Here is a 19,134-nt window from a genome sequence, read left to right on the forward strand (position 1 = left end):
TCTTTCCCTAATTATGTAAGTAATCACTAAGTATGGGTTGTTGTTTTTTTTTTCCTTTCTAGAGTCTATTGAGACAGGTGATAAGTATTTGTGGTCTGCTATTTTATTACCTGACACTGAAGGCTCTTGGTCATTATACTTTACAGTTCCATTTAGTTCTGGTTGTACCAGAACCTCAAGCAGGACTTAAAAAATCAGCTTGACGCGTTGTGACATTTGAACTATTTAAGAGACTAGGGCTTGAGGGAAGCCAACTTCTAAATTATTGGATGCCATTGTCATTTGGACTTCCATAATCTTGCAGTGGGAGATTATAGCATGTTGAGATGGGAAAGGGGATGGCAGCTTAAAGACAGGAGAGACCAATAGTGATCTTGATGAAGAGTGCATTTCCAGTCTTCAATTATTTACTACTCAACAATTTCCTGAATGATGTCTTGAAGGTGACTTCTAGACACACAACAGTTCTCAATGGGATCTGTCCTCCACCCATTAACTTGCTTCATCCTTGTCTAGCCCTCTTTATATTATTGCTGTAGCTTTTGTGAACTGGGATAACTGGAATATATCCAGCATCCAGGCTCTTCCAGACTTCAAGAGCTTGGTCTTTTTTTCAGCACCTTTTGCCACCTCTGTGGTATGCACTGATCACTGAAGCTGACTCTAATAAGGAGGCTGCTCTGACTCACATAGTATTCTGGTGTACTTTCATTCTCAAGACTCACCATCTTCACACTATTTCTAACTGAAATTAGAGCAGCACAATTAAAGATAAACAGATTAAATGAAAATTAATCTATTACTAAGAGGCACAGTGGATCATATATTGTGGCAGAGGAAGCGAAGGAAATAATGACTCTAGGTTGTGCCTTGGTCCGCATTTTCTTGTAATATTACCAGGCATGGAGCTACTAGGATGACTTGGGCTTGTTGTGATGACATAAAGTATCTTTGATGACCGGGCTGCATTGATACTGAGATTTGCTTGTTCATTTGTCTTCTCTGAAATAGTCTGATTGATTGGAGTCTTGTTTTTATACACATTGTCCTTCACAGCTGAAAACACAAGAGTATTATTATAGTAACCATTTCTAAAGAGGTGTAATTTGGCTTAATTTTGTGCTTGTAGACAGATATGTACTGCTTTCTGGTTTACTTACAGAATTCTAATAATCAAATTATGTCTGATGCCAGAAAAAGCCTACTCTTCACCAAGTTAGGGTTCTCAGAATGTTTCTGGAAGCTAATTGTTCATTATAACAGTAAGTGAAACTCATGGACTAAAATGTTTTATAATAATGACTTTTGATCTGAGTGGAATAGGCTGTTTGAAAGAGCCAAAATGGACCACAATGCAAATGGACTAAAGGGTTTTTTGTTTATTTTCCGCTTTGTCATTTTCCAGTCTGTTTTGAAAGGCTCACTGAAAGGTAGAAACAGCAAAGTTAGCTTCTTACCTCTATATCTGACAGCAAATCCCTGGGCTTGATTAATTTCATCTGAGAAGAAGTACAAAATGACAAAATCCAAAGAGATGTTAAAGGTGTGGGGAGGCCGGTTCTTGCCATTAAAACGCGCTAGAACATGATAGGTATAGCCATCCAACAATTCCACCATATCTGTAGCATCTTTGATTTCAAAAAGGGCAAAGCTGAAGTGGATTTGAGATGCTCCTGGAACTTGTATGGTCCAGTAACAGACTTTGCCAGTGCCATATGTGTCAGGAAAATCTGGGGAATAGATCACAGCTGTAGCAGAAGTATAATTCCCTCCACAGGCACCAATAAGGGCTGTGAAAAAAATGAAAATAAAAATAAGACATTATACATCAGTTATGCACAGCTTTAGTGCTCTGTAGATTCTAAAACTCAAATATGACTTAAAGGTACAGACTTGCAACCCCAGCAGGATGCACTGTCTCTGGTTATTCTTGTCCTTCCCCAGTACTGGGAGCACAGCTCACAGCATCACATCAGCTTGGGATACAGTCTGTCTCATTACTCTGAGATTTATGTATCAAGCCTGAATACTGCAGCCACCCTTTCTCCTTGTATGTAACCATATACACTTTCCCACATTCCTGCAGGAACAGGAGAAATGCTAAATCACTGATCCAGGGACTTCTACTCCATCTTTATCAGGCAGGCAGGCAAGTAGATTAGTGACTAACTCTCACTGTTGAATTATTGTAATTCCTTCACAGCCTTATCAAATTTAAGAAACAAATCTTCACAGAATAGCTGAGGTTGAAAGGGAACCCTTGAGATTGTCTAATCCAATCCCCCTGCTCAAAGCAGGAGACATTGTCTAGTTGTTTTGAGTCCCCAAGGGTGGAGACTCCACAACCTCTCTGGGCAACCTATTCCAGTGTCACCCTCACCATTAAAAAAAAAAAATAAATAAAAAAAAAAGTTTTTTCTTATGTTTAAAATTATTTTCCTGTATTGCAGTTTGTACCTATTGCATATTGTCTATTCACTAGACAATACTGAGGAGAGTCTGGCTTCATCTTCATATGCTCCTATCAGTTATTTATTCAATGATACAAATTTAAAAGGTCCATTCCCCTGAGCCCTCTTTACTCAAGAATCCAAGATCTCTCAGCCTCTTTTTATATGAATGCTGTAATCCCTTAATTACCTTTGTGGCAATTTGTATGGGCTTTTTAAGCATCCTGACTTTAGATCTTGTCCAAATTAGGTTTCACCTTACCTTCACTAAGTAATGTGAAAAAGATCCCATTATGAAGTCTAAAGAAAGTATTTTAGATTTGCTGCTACCTTTTATATTCAAAACAAGTACACTCCCAGTAAATACTTGCATTACTTGACAACTATCCAGGTTACCAGTGCAAACTTATTTACCAATGATTACAGAGAGAAGCTCGAATGCCAGCCAGCTGACTTGATACATATCTGTATAGACACATATAGAATTTTAAAATGTATATAGGTATAGATGAATATGTATGTATTCATAATATTATATACATAATAAATAATGTTATATACCTTATATAATAATTTAGTGACAAAACTGTTTTGAGCAACAGTTAGCACTCTCCTATATCATAGGCTGAAGGACTGAAGAATTAAAGTAGAATTATTTTCTCTGAAAGCTTAATTAAAGCCCTGTAATAGAGGTCTGTGAGAATAGAAATAAAGGAAATGAAGTGGTTTGAAGTGTCTGTTTTCACAGCCCCCTGAGAAAGAGCTTTAATAAAAATTAAAAAGGAGCTGGGGGAACAAGAAGTAGCATATGTCTGCCAGAAAAATCATGTGAAAACATTTCTGTTTTTCTGAACAAGACCTGATCATAGCCTGAACAAACCTCATACATCAGTGTCGCACTACAAAAGACCTTATAGAGAAACTGAAAGAATATGAAAGCAGAGCAGAAACATTGTGAAAGACCCCACAGAGGAGGTGCTAAGCCCCATAGGGGAATTTGTGTGTGGCACAAGCTGGTGATTTAATCGAATAGCTAGAATTGGTTGCACAGAGAAAACAGAATTGGAGCTTGTCACTGAGATAAGAAATTTCCTCTTTGCTTACAGGTATTGTTACATTTGGCTGTGCTGTTTGTAATTACTGAATCACAAGATGTTCTCCAAAACAGCAATATTAACTGAGAATGCCAATGACTAGTGCTCCACAGATGCCTAACAAAGTACAGCATTACCCCAGATGGAACGGAATTGCTTTCCCTCTCTCATTTCCTTCTAGAGCTGGCAGACTTCTGTGTTGTGGGTCTGAATGTTACAACTTTAGGCCAGGCTAGTGGTACGTAAACACATAAGGTTAGTGCAGTGTGTGTGTGTACAGGGATTAGGGGTGAAGGTTCTGGGGATGTGACATAATCTGCAAAAGAGGAATGAAGTGAACAGGTGTTGTTCATCAGCAAAAGAAAACAGGTGACAGTTACTAGGATGACCTCTCTCTGCCTGGCCATAGCACCCTCCCTTGGTGTTTATCAGAAAAAAACAGATCAGGTCCTCAGGGTGACATATTGCTGAATGCATAGTCATTCCAGAAAAGGAAAGCTACAGAGAAAGTCTTTATCCTTTGAGGATTTGGGAGGCTGAGAGCAGAAGGAAACAGAGGATGCTGTGATGTAAAGCTACGTGCTATCTCAACACTGAAAGCAACATGCAGCTCTGGTGCTTCTTTCCATATCTTGGGGACCATTTTGAATTGAGTAGAATTACTTATTCTGGTCTCAAATAAAATGTCTTTCTGTCTTGCTAGCTGGGAACCAGAGTTTTCGAATAACGAGATAGGAAGTTTGGTTGTGTGGTCAGGTGATGCCACTTTCAGTTCCTGAAAGTTTGAATTTGACTTAAAAGGTAACTTCTGCATCAGAGACAGTTGAGATCTGAGAAGCAATGGATATATCAGTGCATACTGTTAACTTTTCCGATACTCTTGGCTATACTGGGAGCTTGCACTGCAGCCAAACGACAGAGTACTCATACAGTCAACCTGTGAAGTTACACAGCGGGCGTTGATATGTATGCTGAAGAGTAGAAAGGAGGTTTTCTATATATAAGAAATTATGAAACCAGCAATGGTCATAATAGCAAACTAACTTGTTTGTACTTCCATAGTACACCCCTTCCCTGTCCCAGTTCTACTGAACTGCTTTGTGTTGTGTTAACTGGGTTATAGTAAGTCTTGTCTAGTTTAAAAAAAAACAACAACCCAAGTTGGTGTAGACTGAAATTTGATTTGAGGTGCCTCATTTAATCATATATCTACTTTGTGGTAAGATAGTTATGAAGGAATCTTTCCGTGACATGCTGTTTGTGACAGCTGAGTTAGTACCATTTGTGGGGAAGTAAGAGCCAATGTCTGGAGCATGAGTCAGTTGCCAAAGCAGGCATCATAATTTCTTGGAAGAGAAATGGATTATTAATGGATGTGAATTTTATGCAGAAATGGAAAGTAGTTTTATTTTATACTGAATGTAGGTGTTTTCCTGTTTTGTGTGTAACACTTCTCATTGCATTTAAACCCTTTTCCCTAATTTGCTGAACATTTGAGGCCTCTCCTGTGGGAAAAACCGGGCCTGTTTCAATACTTACTGTCAAAAAGAATGACTCTGCCATCCCCACCGCAAGGCTGAGTATGGTCTCCAAAGCAAACACTGTTGCATTCCGTACTGGCTGCCTCTCCGTATCTCCAGTAGTCGGGATTATTTCCACAAAAACAAGCATAGCCTGATTCCATGCCTGCAAACTTTGACAACAAAGATGCATAAGAAAGGGAGGGGTAATGTGTAAAGGAGTGACGTCAGGAGTTTTTATGAGCAAGAAAGCTGGCAGCAGATTTTGTGTGTTTTAGAGAAGTATCATTAGTCAGAGGTTGCACCACCAACTGTTTTTGCTTGAGTTACTTCAGACTAGCAAGAAAAATGGAGTGGAGGGCAGTTAGGTTATATCATAAGTGCAGTAAACAAGTACACTTTCTTCTGGCATCCTGGCATAATTAACTAGTTGTTTGCCCAGATTGCTCTGGTTGCAGAGAGAGGGCTAGATCCCCTGGAGTGAGGGTGAGGGGAGAGAAGCATGATAGAGAGCTTTAGGCATATTGCTATCTTTTGTCTTTGAAAACGTTTTGTAAATGTATGTCAAAGAAATCACCTTAAATTGTTGACTTCGGCAGGAACTGATGCATGTTTGGATAGTGAGTTTGTTGGAGGTTTCGCTGGTGCCAGTCAGGGGTGGTGGCTCTCCATGGTCCTTGTAACACCCTAGATTCCCTGGCACTGGCAAGAATAACAGACAACAGTCACTCTAAAGTTGTGTCTGGAAACACCCAAGACACAGAGCACTTTATGCACTACCTGGTTACTAAGCAGTTCTCTATATGTTCTTGCCTTGATTTTTGCAATGTGGGAAATGTTACAATAAGCTAGATCCTTGTTATAGTTTCCAAAGGTGCCCAGGGATAAATGACAGGTGGTGAAATTGTATCATATCTTCTCAGCAATATACCTGCAATACTCTGCAGTTGGTTTCTGTAAGCTGTAGTAATATAGGCAAGCCAAATACCTGGTTCATTTCTCCTGATAGAGACATTTTTTAGAAAGGCATTAAGTAGGTTCAGAGGTTCTGTGAGTTTTTCTACTATGATAATGCATATACTAATAATGGAAACTAAACTGTGATTTCTGTCTGTTCTTCGAAACAGTGAAGTTCTGGCAGTTATCTAAACAGGATATTTGAGGAAGGGAACCTAAACTCTTTTAGGATGAAGTTTGGCAAGTTTTATGGGAGGGACTATACACTTATATAGGGGAATTTCCTAATTTTCCAAATTATAATTCAAATTCCGATATTAATGCAAAGTATCATATTTTATGGCAAGTATAAAGAGAGCCAAAGTGAGCAATATTACTTTTTTTAAAGAAACATGTATTTATACTGTATTAATACAAGATTTCAAAGCTCTTTGGTCACTTCGGGAGGTCAGAAAGAGTTTTTCCCCTTCAGTGCATAATTTGTCCTCTGTTTTTGTTTTGTTATGGTTTTGTACTTTTCATCAAAGCACTGGAGTTTAGCCATGACTGCTAGAGAGGATGTGGGGTGCTAATGGCATAAAATTACCATTTGCCTATTTGCCGTATCTGCTCACATACTTGGAATTAAATCTATTATTGGCTTTGTGGTCAGGTAATTTTTATCCCTCTGCCAGACTGACAAGAATTATTTTTGCTCATCTAACCTCCACAGCTCTGTATAACATGTGAGAATGTCAGAGAACTGTATGTGAGTTTTATTCATTCATCTGCTATTTCAGTACCCAGTAAACTCTGAACTCTCTCTTGCTAACATCTTGTGACACAGCACTGTTTTCAGGTTTTCAGCTTACCTATAGTTTGTTGGGTTTTTTTTTCAGGGGAAATGTTGGGTTTTGCAGCCTCTGGTGCGTGATAGCATGTGGATTAGCTGTTCTGGGGCTTCTTTTGAAATAGCCATCTCTTGTACAGGTGGCCCTTTACCAGATAACCTGTGTGTTAGTAAACTTCTATATTACTGCACTTTCACATAAGTACTATAGGAATGCAGTGATGCTTTTTGTACTGAGCAATCTTGTACAGTAGTCCTGAAAGTATCTCTTCATAGAATTCCGGAAGGCCCATTTCTGGGATGTCTTAGATATGTCCATGGGCAGCAGCCATTGAACTAATGCCTTGAATTCAGAACTTCTACTTGCCTAATTCTAAAAAATACAGTCTCATTCCTATTATTTTGGAATATTATATACTGAGCTTGTGAACTTAAAATAGGAATCATCCTGACTTCTGAAATAGTTAAAAGGTCTGTCTGAAAACTTGCTTCCAGACTTAGGCTTTGTTGCCCAAGACAGCTTCCTTATTCTGAGGAAGAAGGTTAGCATATCTATTAGTGAACAGCAAATATACTAGCTTGTATATGGTGATATTCTTAAGGAGGATGATTGTAGTATCATAAAGAAGTTGGAAAGAAAATTCAAGTCTGTATTTTTTTTAATAATTAGATAATGTTTCTTCAAATATTGTTCCAAGAATAATTCTGTTTTCTAAGAATGGTACAATTTCAATTATAAATGCTTGCATGGAGTTATGGCTTTGATATGGCCTGCAGTAACATGCATAGAAGTACTGAGACTTCAAGTTACAGCCTGATTTAACATACCTTTGGAAATCCCCATTTGCATCCCCACCCCAGCTGAGTACAGCTGGGCAGATAACTCTGAGAACTCAGAGAGTTCTTGTACAGTGCATGATTTTGCTACCCAGAAAAAGCTTCCTAGTTAACCAACCTAGCTCATTTTCCTAGGAGACCTGAGATTTCCTAAAAACACATCTATTTTGTTTTATTTTTTAATTTTGTTTTATTTTTATTTTTTAAAGTAGCTTTACTGCTGAGACCCTTCAGCTTTGTCTGTAGAAGATTAGTACTTCAATATGTTCTATGTTAAGAAACCAGACTGAATAATTTGAAAACTTGTTATATTTTGTAACTAAATCAAGCATACCATTTGGGTACACTTTCGTGCCCCTTTCTTGTATCTAGCAAACAGAATTAGTGTCATGTGATCAGAAGTAAACAGAAGAAGCATCCATCTAGCCTAACAGTGAACAGTAATTTCCAGGCTAGTGCCCAGCTCTTCAAATTACTTTGGTATCGAATCACCAAACTACACGAGCCCAAGGATATATACTCAACTAAAATCACTTTAGTGGTCCCACGTCAAATATATGATTAAATGCTCTTCTGAACTGGGGCAAGACACACAAAAAAATTACTCCTGTACATGGATATATAATTTTTGATATGCCAGTTCTCCCTTGCCTGATGGGCTGGTCCTAACCTGAGACACCACTGAGATCCTACTCAATGATAATCAGAGTGCATAGTATCAACATAATAGTAGAGGGGAGATCATTTGAGTTGAAGAAGGTCTAATTGGTAAACACTGCTCTTGTATCAGATCCACAGTGATGAAAATTTACTGCTTTTCAACAATATTTTTAATATATTAGAATAATATGCTCCTTATTCATACTATATTAAACTGAATCAGGATGCGTACATAGAGAGCCACTCCACATAAATCTAAATCGAGACAGTGTACATTTACATGTGTGGAGCAGCTGTGCAGAAAAGGCCCTGGAGGTCCTGATGGACAGGGAGCTGAATGTGACCAGGAGTGTGTCAGGCAGCAAAGGCTGCCAACAGGCCTGTATTAAGATGAGCACAGCCAGAAATCAAGGGAACTGATTGTTCCTCTGCTCAGCACTCGTTAAGACCACTGTGTCCACTTTTGGGGCCCTAAGGACAAGACATTGACTGACTGAAGTGAGTTCAGTGGAGAGCCAAGATGCTGAGGGGCTGGAGCACTCACCCTGTCAGAACAGGCTGAGGGACCAGGGTCTCTTCGGCCTGCAGAACAGAAGGCTTTGGGGGCAGTCCCTGGCTGCTTTGCAGTACCTACATGGAGGCTGTCACAAAGATGGAGCCAGGGTCTTTACAGTGATGCATTCTGGACTGGAGGTAAGGAGCTTAAGTTGAAACATGAGCTGTGCAGACTGGATATAAGGAAAACTTTTCACCATGCTGGCAGTCAAGCACAGGAACAGGGGCCCAGACAGGGAGTGCATGTGGTGTCACTGGAGGTTGCGCTGGCCTGACAGGATGAACTTGGTCTAATCTGACAAATGGAGTAATAACTCGGTCTCATCTCAGAGCTGGCCCTGCTCTGAGAAGGAGGTTGAACTAGATGACAGCCTGAGGTCCCTTCCAACCTAGGTTATCCTATGACCCTATGTGTATGTATAAAACTACATATGTATATTTATATACACTTATGTATAAAGAAATGAAGAATCAAAAGTATTTCTAGACAGGTTATGACTGTTTAGTTTCTCTGACCTGTAAACATTTCCAACGTAATTTTTTGCCCTAATTTGCTTTTAATGTTTAGCCTACTAAAGAGACTTGGCAAAAACGAGGTAGTCATATCATGTGAATACTGTGTAAGCTGATCAGTGATGTCTTACTTTCACATTGGTTTTCACCTGTTTGCATCTATCTGTTCTCTTGTGCTTCAAAGGTCACCTCTTTTGTGCAAGCATGCTATTTTTCTTTTAAGCAGCATGTGACATAATGAAGTCCTGACAAATACCACAACTTTGACATGTTATATGAAAGGGCACATCTGAAATTCATCTTTTTGAGCTCACAATAGTGTTCCGGCCATGTTCATCTAGCTGGCTTCCAAGTGACTCCTAGCTTTTTGCAAAGGTTCTGTGCACTAGTAGGCTGTCTCAATTTGTGTGAGCTACTCTCTTTGTTCTTGTGTTAAAATGTGTACAGGTCAAGTTATACTCTGCTGTTTAATACTTCATCAGTATTTCAGTAATAAATACATTTATTACATGATATACATGCACACATGAGATATGATTCCAGTAATGAAATCTGTTTGTGGTAAGAGACTCATGGGAGCCATGAACATGGAGATGCAATTTAAGTGGGACAGCAAGCCTTTCTTTCTTTTACCTTTTGTAAGCTTAAGTTGTTATTTCCTTTGAATTTTAACCTAACCTTATTAACAAGAGACCATTAATCTTAGGCATAACTGCAACATTGCAAACAAACCACCTAAAGTATGCAGTTCTGAATTCTCCATGTGAGATGCACATGTTCTCTCAGGACTCAGGGCTGCCTTCTTGTCTTTTAAATCATTTATGTCCATTCCAGTCTGCTTAGCAGACAAGCCATTAAGAAAAGGAAAGGAAGAAATGGAAAGGTGAAGCTCCTGCTGGGGGAGGTAACCACCACTGTCTTCTGTGACTATACCCATCTGTCCCCATGGAACACTGCTAAATTTCGTATAGTGTGTTTACACACACAGTGTGCCAGAACACATTTCTGAATGAAACACTTAGTGGTACGTATAAATACTAGTGAATGAGACATGAATCATTATGTGAAATCCTCATCAGAATAAAAAATTCCTACCTGGAGATTCTTAATTACTGTTAGAGTGAATCATTGCATGCAAATCTCTCTGGGCAATCAAGACGCTTCATGTTGGCACTGTTGTGGTATTATGTGGGTACAGTTTATAGGTAGATTATGCTCCAGACGCTTGCCTCTTCTAGTATTAAATGCAATTATAAAAAAGAAACTTATTTAAGACTTTTTTGCTAACTTCTCTAAAAATTTCAAATAGGATTTCTTTACACAATTGCTTTCTTGCTTCATCAGAAAACTCAGTTTTGTATTATGTACTAAACTTTTTTTTTTGATGGTTCTATGATTTAGCACCATGCTTACTGAAAAAGGAAAACCTGGTAAATAATAGAAGTTGGGGTTTTTTTGTTGGGTGTTTTGTTTTGGTTCGGGGTTTTTTTTTTCTTAATACTTACACAGAATCATAAACCGTGAGGTTTGTATTAAAACTTGGATAGGCTTGCAATGTACAGTTTGTTCTAAATTGCTGCAATTCCTTTTTCTAGTATCCAGTTTCAGTGCAATGCTTGAAGCAGCTGCTACTGGTCAAAAGGACATTTTGTAAATATAAGTCTGGATTATCTGTATAAGTAAGTGTCCAAGTTTAAATCCTTTGCTCCCCACCACAGAGAAAATAGAGTGAGTCTGGTTTTAAAAGGATCCTTTGTGTAGAACAAATGGAGTGGAGAGAATTTGCTGTTCAACTTTTTCACTGGTGCCATATCCAGAGAATTTGTTAACATCTGTGGTCTTTAAAGAAAATGCAAATTCTTTCATTTTAGACCAAGATAAATTTCTTAATTAGGAGTGTTATATTTCCTAAATAGGACTTGGTATATTAGTAAAATAAGAGTATGATGTCTTCTGAATAATGAGTATCAGAGTGCTAAATGATTTTGTGTTATTTAAATTACACTCCTTAGTGTGTATTTAAGGTAAAAGTCACTTGACTTAAGGTCACATTGTCTATTTGTTTGCCTTCCTTGAAGATGTGAATCACTCTCTCACATTCATAAAAAAAGAAAACTGGACAAAGTAAGAAATCTCTTTAGATTAATATTTCTTTGGTTGGTTGTTTTTTTTTTTTCTTCACGTATGAAATTTGCTTTTTCCAATTGGAAGTATGCCTATGTTAGGTCAGCTGAAGAAGCTGGGAAAGTAAGTAAAGGCATGAATGATTAGACTTAATACAGTCTATAGCTGTGGTTCCTTTTTAACATGTGAAACTAGAAATCGTTTTAATATTTAGGAATATTTTAAAGAATTGGATTCTTAGGAGTTTATCTTGGAGCATTCAGGAATTAAAATTTTGGAAGACATTGACAGGATTCATAACAAAAGCTACATGTTTGACAGGATAAATAACATAATACATGCAAAATATTAAATAGTGGAAGGAAACTTCAGGTGAATAGCCTGTGAATTATCTGTTAAAAAAAGGTCCAAGTTCAGTTTGTGGTTTGACAGCAATGCTATGTATATGCAAGGAATAGAATTCTAGCCCTAGACCTCCCATTTACCTCACAAATAGCCACCTTTTCCCTACGTCCTCTCATACTGTCTTTATTTCTTCAAAGCAACTCTGTGTATGATGTGTTATACACATTAAACTAATGCGATCCATTTTACAAGCTAATTGCAAATGGTGGACACATGTATGTTGTAAAAAAACAAACCCAAAAACTTTTCCTATTATTTTTTGTCGTCTAGATGTTAAAAAATTAATGACATATTACTGTGAACTCAAAAAGGTAGTAGTACTTTATAATTTTGAGTGATTCTCCGTAAGGTATTATTTATCAATTAAATATTCCAGTAATTCTGGGATTAAAAGAAGAGAATAGCAATGGAGGAATGATTCAGTAAGATTGTTATTAACTCTAGAGACCTGTTTAAAATATTGCTTAGTTTGCAAATGAAGATCAGCTGATTTGCCCTTTCCAAGTTTGTGTTTGAAAAATCACTACCCATGGATGTGTAACGGTCAGTCTCTGTTCAACTCAGATGTAGGCCTAAAATTTTGCATGGTGCTCTTACTTCGGCAGGATGGAATCTCACAGTATTTCCAATATATTCCATCCTCGTGCTCTGCAACGTAGCACCATGGACTGACATCTCCATCAGGGTTCCTGAAAGGGAAAAGCAGAGTGAGTGAAAAGTCATCAAATATTTTCAAAAAACACATAAAAATAAATCTTATTAATCTTCAGTATCATCATTTGCTCTAATACCTACTAAAATATTTAGCCTGTTGGACTTACATACCAAGAAAAATGCAGAAGTGGTCAGGAAGTTCAGGTAATTTTGGTTATTACAGTACAGACAGAATGCTAGAGATTTCTAAAACTTCTTTTACCTTTAAATCGAAAAAGTGCAGAGCTATTTCTGGATAATACTGAGAAAGAAAAAAATTTTTAGCCCTACATCCTGTGTACAGGTTCCTTAGACTCCTAAACTTGATTTTTGCCTTGCTTCAAAAGAGTCCAGACTCCCAACTGCTGTATGATGACAAAAAAAATTACCCTACAAGTCTCCTGGGAAAGACTGAGGTCTATTCTTCCCCTTCAGTAAAGCTGAATAAATGTGTTCCCATGATTTGATACACTGATAGATGAGATAATTCCTTATGTGTCTGTGACTATTCTTTGCTGTTGTGTAGCATCATTTACAGTGCATATCTAATTGTCATTCTGTTATTTAAAGTTTTTTTTCTATGTACATTTTGAAAAACTGTTCACATTGAAAATATCGGTTTAAGAGAATAAATTGTTATTTTGGACAGGTTGAAATATGACCTTTCCATGTAACTAGGACCAACTGCAATCTTTTTATAATGTACTTTGGCATTAATTCTATTAATAAGATTCCCCTACATTGAAGTGTCCACGCAGCTGCATGTTGTTATTTGGGCATATTAACAACTCTTTGAGGGAGATCCAATTTCAGAACTTCTGGGAATGATTTTTGGTCAAATAACATGATGCTGAAGACAACTCGTGCTTTGTTCAATTTAGCTGACTAAAATGCTGCTAGGTAAGCTTTCAAACAGACTAGTGGATGAGGAGACCCTAAGACTAGTGTGCTAGGAATTTAGGCGTAATGACAGACCTTCCAGTGGCTAAAAAAAGTAGAAGAATAAAATCAAGGAAAAGTTGTACTCAAAATAACACAGTTTTCCTTGATTTCAGTTACAGGAAATTTTGGGTTTACACCTGCATGATAGAAATCAGATGTCTGTAACTGAATCATCATAATGGCACTCCACACATAAATGCCTTAAAATGTGAGAAAATTGCAGAGAAATGTGATGAATGTCTTTAGAAATCTTTGCCTTTAACTTCTAAAGTTCATACAGTTAGAAAACAACAGAGTGCCTTTCAAATCTCAAAAAAAATCAGTCTGCATAATTTTGTTACGGTTGAAATGAGGTTTGGTGGAACATTGAGGCATTCCAAGGAAGGACCATCCATGGAGAGATAACATGCTTCTTTTAAGTGTAAAATTAGATTATTCAAATGTTGTCCCTAAAATTTAGCCTTGAATACCCTAATGTATTATGCCTTAAAGAAGCCTTGTGAGATACATGTTTCCTCAGAGAAGGGAAGATCAACTTGTCCATTGTCACAAAGCAAATGAATGCCAGAAAAAGAGCTAGAACAGTTGTATGTTCACTCACAAGGCCTTGCCAAGAATGCACACTAAAGATAGGCCCTGGCATTCTTAAAACAGTAACTTTGCAAGCTTTTTTCCAACTGAATGTGAAGTTAAAATGCACCTGTTAGTTAGGATCATTATCCCATATACCTGTGAGAATATTCCTGGGCCAAGTGATTAACCATAAGGAAGGAAATTGCTAACCTTCCAGTCAAACTCCATCTCGAAGGGGATAATCTAGCTAGATTGAGGTTAAAAAGCTGTATTTAGTAATCAAATCCTTCCTCAGACATACCAGATTATAGGTTTTTTGCTTCTTTTAACACAAAATTTTAATTTGCTGAGTAAAGTGAGACTCTAGTAAGGATTAACTGAATACTTAGCTAAACATAGTTTGTTATGCATGTTTTTTGCATAGCTTTTACATGTTTTGCCTTGTACTAACTACCCTGTTAGCCAGAGATGGCTGCCAAAGTAAAACCCTGTAGATACAGTCTATCTAGGGTATTGCCACAGTGCCACAATCAAACCTATGTTCTTGATTCTGCTATTTGTATCGGATATAATGCTGGGGCCTCTAGCCCTTTATAGCTCCATGTCAGGGTGTACATTGAGAGACAAGACTCTCTACATGTCATAAGAATTGTTACGCATTTGGTGTTGTTGGGCTGAGGAAGGCTTTGAAGTTGATCTGAAATGTTTTTGATGGGAAGACAGTCCTTCCAGTGTTCTCATGCTGATAGTAGACAGCTTGGTGGGTTTCTTTGGTTTCCCAGCCATTTTCTAAAGAGAATGCCCAACTCCCATGGAGTTCCTCTTGTAGGTAGAAAATGCTGAACTGATTCAAAAGTGAGTCAATTCAGAACTCAGCAATAATGCTTTCTCCTGTGGCTGAAAACAGAGTCCACTGGTGCAACACATTGAACAGTGTTATTTTGAAGCACTGCTACAGCCACTGGAAAAGATCCTGAGTAAGTCTTTTTCTTCCCTGTCCTTCACGAATGTTTTATTAATGAGAAATGTTCTCCTGAGTCATCAGATACTCTGGAAATGCCACTGACTCGATTCATCAATGTGCTCATCTGTTTGCTGCACATTGCAAGACCTCTTATCTGTACTTTTTTACTCACTCTCCATTAACTGGCTCGATCATATTTTCTTAAATGTCTATCTCTGATTAAATATGGAAGAGTTCTAGGATCAATACGAGGATGCTATGTTCACAATACAGTAATTGTGCTGAACTCTTGTATATTAATTATGCCTCGTTTTTCCTGATTTATTTTGCTTACAGTGAAATGATTTCAACATGAAGGTGGCATGTGTATAGGCTATACCCTAGAAAGCCTATAACCTGCTAAGTAAAGTCATCTTCTAGGAGAAATGAGGTGTAATTCAAACCTTTTCATGAAGAAGACATTAGAGATTTTATTGCTATGCCTTAGGTAACTTAATTCTTAAATCTTTTGGTTTAAACATATCTGTCCCCGTTACTCAGTAAGAGACACCACTCAACTTTATACGCTTATCCTAGCTGATGATTATCACTGCTTAAGGAAGGTATCTATAAAGATATTCCCCACCTACAGAGATGGCTATAAAAACTTAGCTGGTCAGTCCTACAAAGGCTGACGTCCTACAAATGGATGACGTCCATCAGGAAGTTCAATGTTGCAGGCTGAAAAGAGCCTCCAGAGCCTAAACATCTCTGAACTTACATTATTTGGCTCTTAAATTCTAAAGTTCTTATTTTAAGTTTCAATCTGACTTCTACCCATAGTTACGGAGGACTTCTCAAGAAGGCAGGGAAATGAAAGTGGATCTGTCAAGGTTTGAGCTGGTATTCTAACTGCTTACAGTTGACCTCCTGAATTCAGATAACAACTCCAAGTGACTGGCCATCTTATGCTGAGAATTTTCAGTGACTACATAACTTTCATTTGCACAAAACTTAGAAACATGGTGTATAGCAGAACCAGATTTGTGGGTGAGGATAAAAAAAAAGTTCTGGAGACTCCTGTAGACATTCACTAGTGCTTCTGTTCTGACTTGAATATTTTTAAAAATTATTTCCACCTTTTCATTTAAGTAATCCCTAGTGTCTCTCTGTCATGCCAAATTATAAATTGGATATTTGATATGGACTTTGTGTGACAGCTGGGTTTAAAATGTTATTCTGCTAATGGTGCTGGTAGATCCAGGGTGCTGATTAGAGAATAAAACAAAACCTGGTAGATATCTGTGGTTCTGAGATTCTTCACTGTATGACAGGAAATTTTCCAATTTTGAGTAAACTGTTTAACGTAACACTGGGTATACAGGCAATGTTAGTAGCAATGAGGTATTTCTTACCTGCAGTAGTTATGTTCTCCAAGCCCTCCCTCCCCATTGGGATATTTCAAAGTATTATAAGGATGCTCAAAGGTCTCATTCCAAAAAAGGCAAGGTTTCCCTGCATATTGGGAGGTCTGGTTCTGGGTGCCACGATAGTCAGCCCCATTTGCTGTATAACATTCTGGGAAGAGATGGAAATGGAAAAGAGAGAATCTATGTAGGTTTAGTGTTTGATTGTTCTTCCCTCACCCTCCACCCCATCCCCAAGGGACCATGTTTCCTTTCACTAACATGTTTCCTGCATTGTTTAGACAACTAAATACTTTGCTGGGTCTTATTTCTGACATCTGATGAAACAAATATTCACATGTATGAAAAATTTTACATTTTCTAAAAATGCAAAGCATTTTTAATTAAATTGTGGACTGTGAGGGTGACAGAGCAGAGGAATAGTTTGCCCAGAGAGGCTATGGAATTTCTGTCCTTGGAGATACTGTGGTCCTGGGCAGCCTGCTTTAGCAGAGGGGTTGAACAAGCTGACCTCCAGAGGTCACGACCAACCTCAACCATTCTGTGATCATCTTCCAGAAATAGCAATTATAGTTAGTGTACCATAAATGTGTCCATCCTGTTTTTAATTAATACTTGGTAACATTTCTCATCCATGCATTTATTTTAAAATGGAGTTAAAATACAGTAATCTGACAGAATGGAAACTGCTGTGTTACAGTGCTGTAAACATTTCTTTGTACTGAGTATCATTACTGGGGAAAGTCACAAATGCTTTCTACTAACTGCAGGCTTCAGAGTTCTATATAATAGTGTTCTCTGTAGAAACCATGTAACAGCTGCAGAGATGTTCCACTGCCCTGAGGCGGAGTGCTCTGAAGTGGAGTGTGCTGATCTTAGGTGTCCCTCATGAGAGATACTTTACAAAGCAAGGCTGGAAAGACCTTTGAGTCTGAAGAGGAAGAAAAACAAACATGTCTAGCTTAATCCTGATAGTAACAGTACATCTTTTTGTATTTAAAAACACTGTGGGAGAAGAGAAAATTAGTATTATAACCATGCCTTTGAAATTAGTTTAGTCTGGGCCTACAAATATCAGAACGGTGCAATTATAGTGATTATTTCACAGTTTCATTACGCAGCAGATGAAAGCTGATGTTTTTGTGCCTTCACTGTGTATTTTCATGCCTAGGCAAGTTAGGATTTCTACTAAATGGAATTTTATTGCTGAAGACACACAGAAGAGATGTCTGCACAGCCATTACTGTATACTGCTATGATCTGTGGACAGAAAGTTATCTAATTTAATAAAATCAGGCTTCAAGTCAATATTCCTCCTTACTGGAATTTACCTGACTGCCTCAGCCATGCAGGTGAGCTACATATACTTGAAAATGCACATCTATGTTTCCAGTATTCAGGCAACCACAGATATTTGCAAAAACAGATGATAAAAAACCTACTTTAAAGTCACCACAGTGTTGCAACTTTCTTCAATACCTCTTTTGCTTTGCAGTTAATGTATAAAGTTTTCTATGTCATAGCTGAAAAATGTAAGTTAGTTAATGTGGCAGAAAAGAGAGGAAAACATAAACTTAATAAACAAAATAACACACAGTATAAAAAAAGTAGTTTTGAGAAGATATAAATAATCCAGAAAATACATCTATTTAGTGCAATTACTTGTTTTGCTTCTCACTTCTAAATGAGAAGCAATATATACTAACATCTACTCTGAAATGCAAGGAATGCTACAATACCTGAATGTAATCTGACACAAAAACTTAAGTTAACATCGAGCCATTCTGGGATTTGCTAAGACTAGCCCATGCTGTAGTTTGCAGAAATGACTGCCTTTCATTTTCATGTCAGCTCATTTTAATAGATTTTCTTCAAACTTCATTGCACTAGTACTTTCAGGACACTGCTCAAAACGAAGAGTCAGAGCATTTCACTCCTCTTAGCTGTATTTTTTTGTTCCCAAGACAATAGGTAGCTGTAACACTGCTTCCTGTGTTGTTCTGCACTACCAAGAGATTTGGGAAAAATATGCCAGCTGAGCTGTAATGAGGCTCTCCCAGCTTTGTTGGCATTTGGATGTAGAAGTGAGAGGCAGTTAGATACCACTAAAAAAATTGATTATCCCAGAAAAAAAAATATTAATGAAAATTTAAATTATGGAATTTAGCAGCTGTTGGCAAATGAAATACCTTTTTGTGTTACAGAGAATTTGCTAGGAAATTTTAATTTTGTTAATAATTAATAGTAGTCTTGCCATAGCATTAGAGTGCAATCTTTTCAAGTAAATATTGGCATTTAAATATGAGGCCCTCAGTCCTTTTTTACCTTGAACAATCAGCTTTGAGATCTGCTGAGATATATTTTGTACAATTTTCTGTAAAATTCCTAGTAACATGGATACTACTATCAGCATATTCAGTATCTTGGCAGTAAACAGCTGAATTATTCTATTTATCACAGTAATTTTGCTGCACAACAGCCAACACACTATCTTATCAATCTCACTCTGAAATTAATATTCTCAACATAGTGAAGGTGCAAAGCAAATCTTTCATTTGCAGACAGACCACAGTCCTCTCTGTTTCAAATCCATAGGCTGCGCTTTAAAGACA

The 19,134-nt window shown here is 37.6% G+C and overlaps 1 protein-coding gene across 1 annotated transcript in view; it reads right to left on the reverse strand.

Annotated features, from left to right (window-relative positions):
• The window catches only part of KREMEN1 (kringle containing transmembrane protein 1), a 20,919-nt gene extending 2,002 nt beyond the window's left edge, over nucleotides 1–18,917 (reverse strand). The window contains exons 1-7 of the mRNA XM_009998142.1: nucleotides 18,848–18,917; nucleotides 16,511–16,673; nucleotides 12,542–12,633; nucleotides 5,642–5,766; nucleotides 5,084–5,237; nucleotides 1,458–1,790; nucleotides 898–1,056 (exon numbers count right to left, since the gene is read on the reverse strand). Coding sequence (XP_009996444.1) covers nucleotides 898–1,056; nucleotides 1,458–1,790; nucleotides 5,084–5,237; nucleotides 5,642–5,766; nucleotides 12,542–12,633; nucleotides 16,511–16,673; nucleotides 18,848–18,917 — 1,096 coding nt within the window. The remainder of the gene's footprint in view (nucleotides 1–897; nucleotides 1,057–1,457; nucleotides 1,791–5,083; nucleotides 5,238–5,641; nucleotides 5,767–12,541; nucleotides 12,634–16,510; nucleotides 16,674–18,847) is intronic.
• Nucleotides 18,918–19,134: the final 217 nt, after the last annotated feature.

This window comes from Chaetura pelagica, unplaced genomic scaffold, assembly GCF_000747805.2.
Source record: "Chaetura pelagica isolate M959 unplaced genomic scaffold, ChaPel_1.0 scaffold985, whole genome shotgun sequence".
NCBI classification, from domain to species: Eukaryota; Metazoa; Chordata; class Aves; order Apodiformes; family Apodidae; genus Chaetura; species Chaetura pelagica.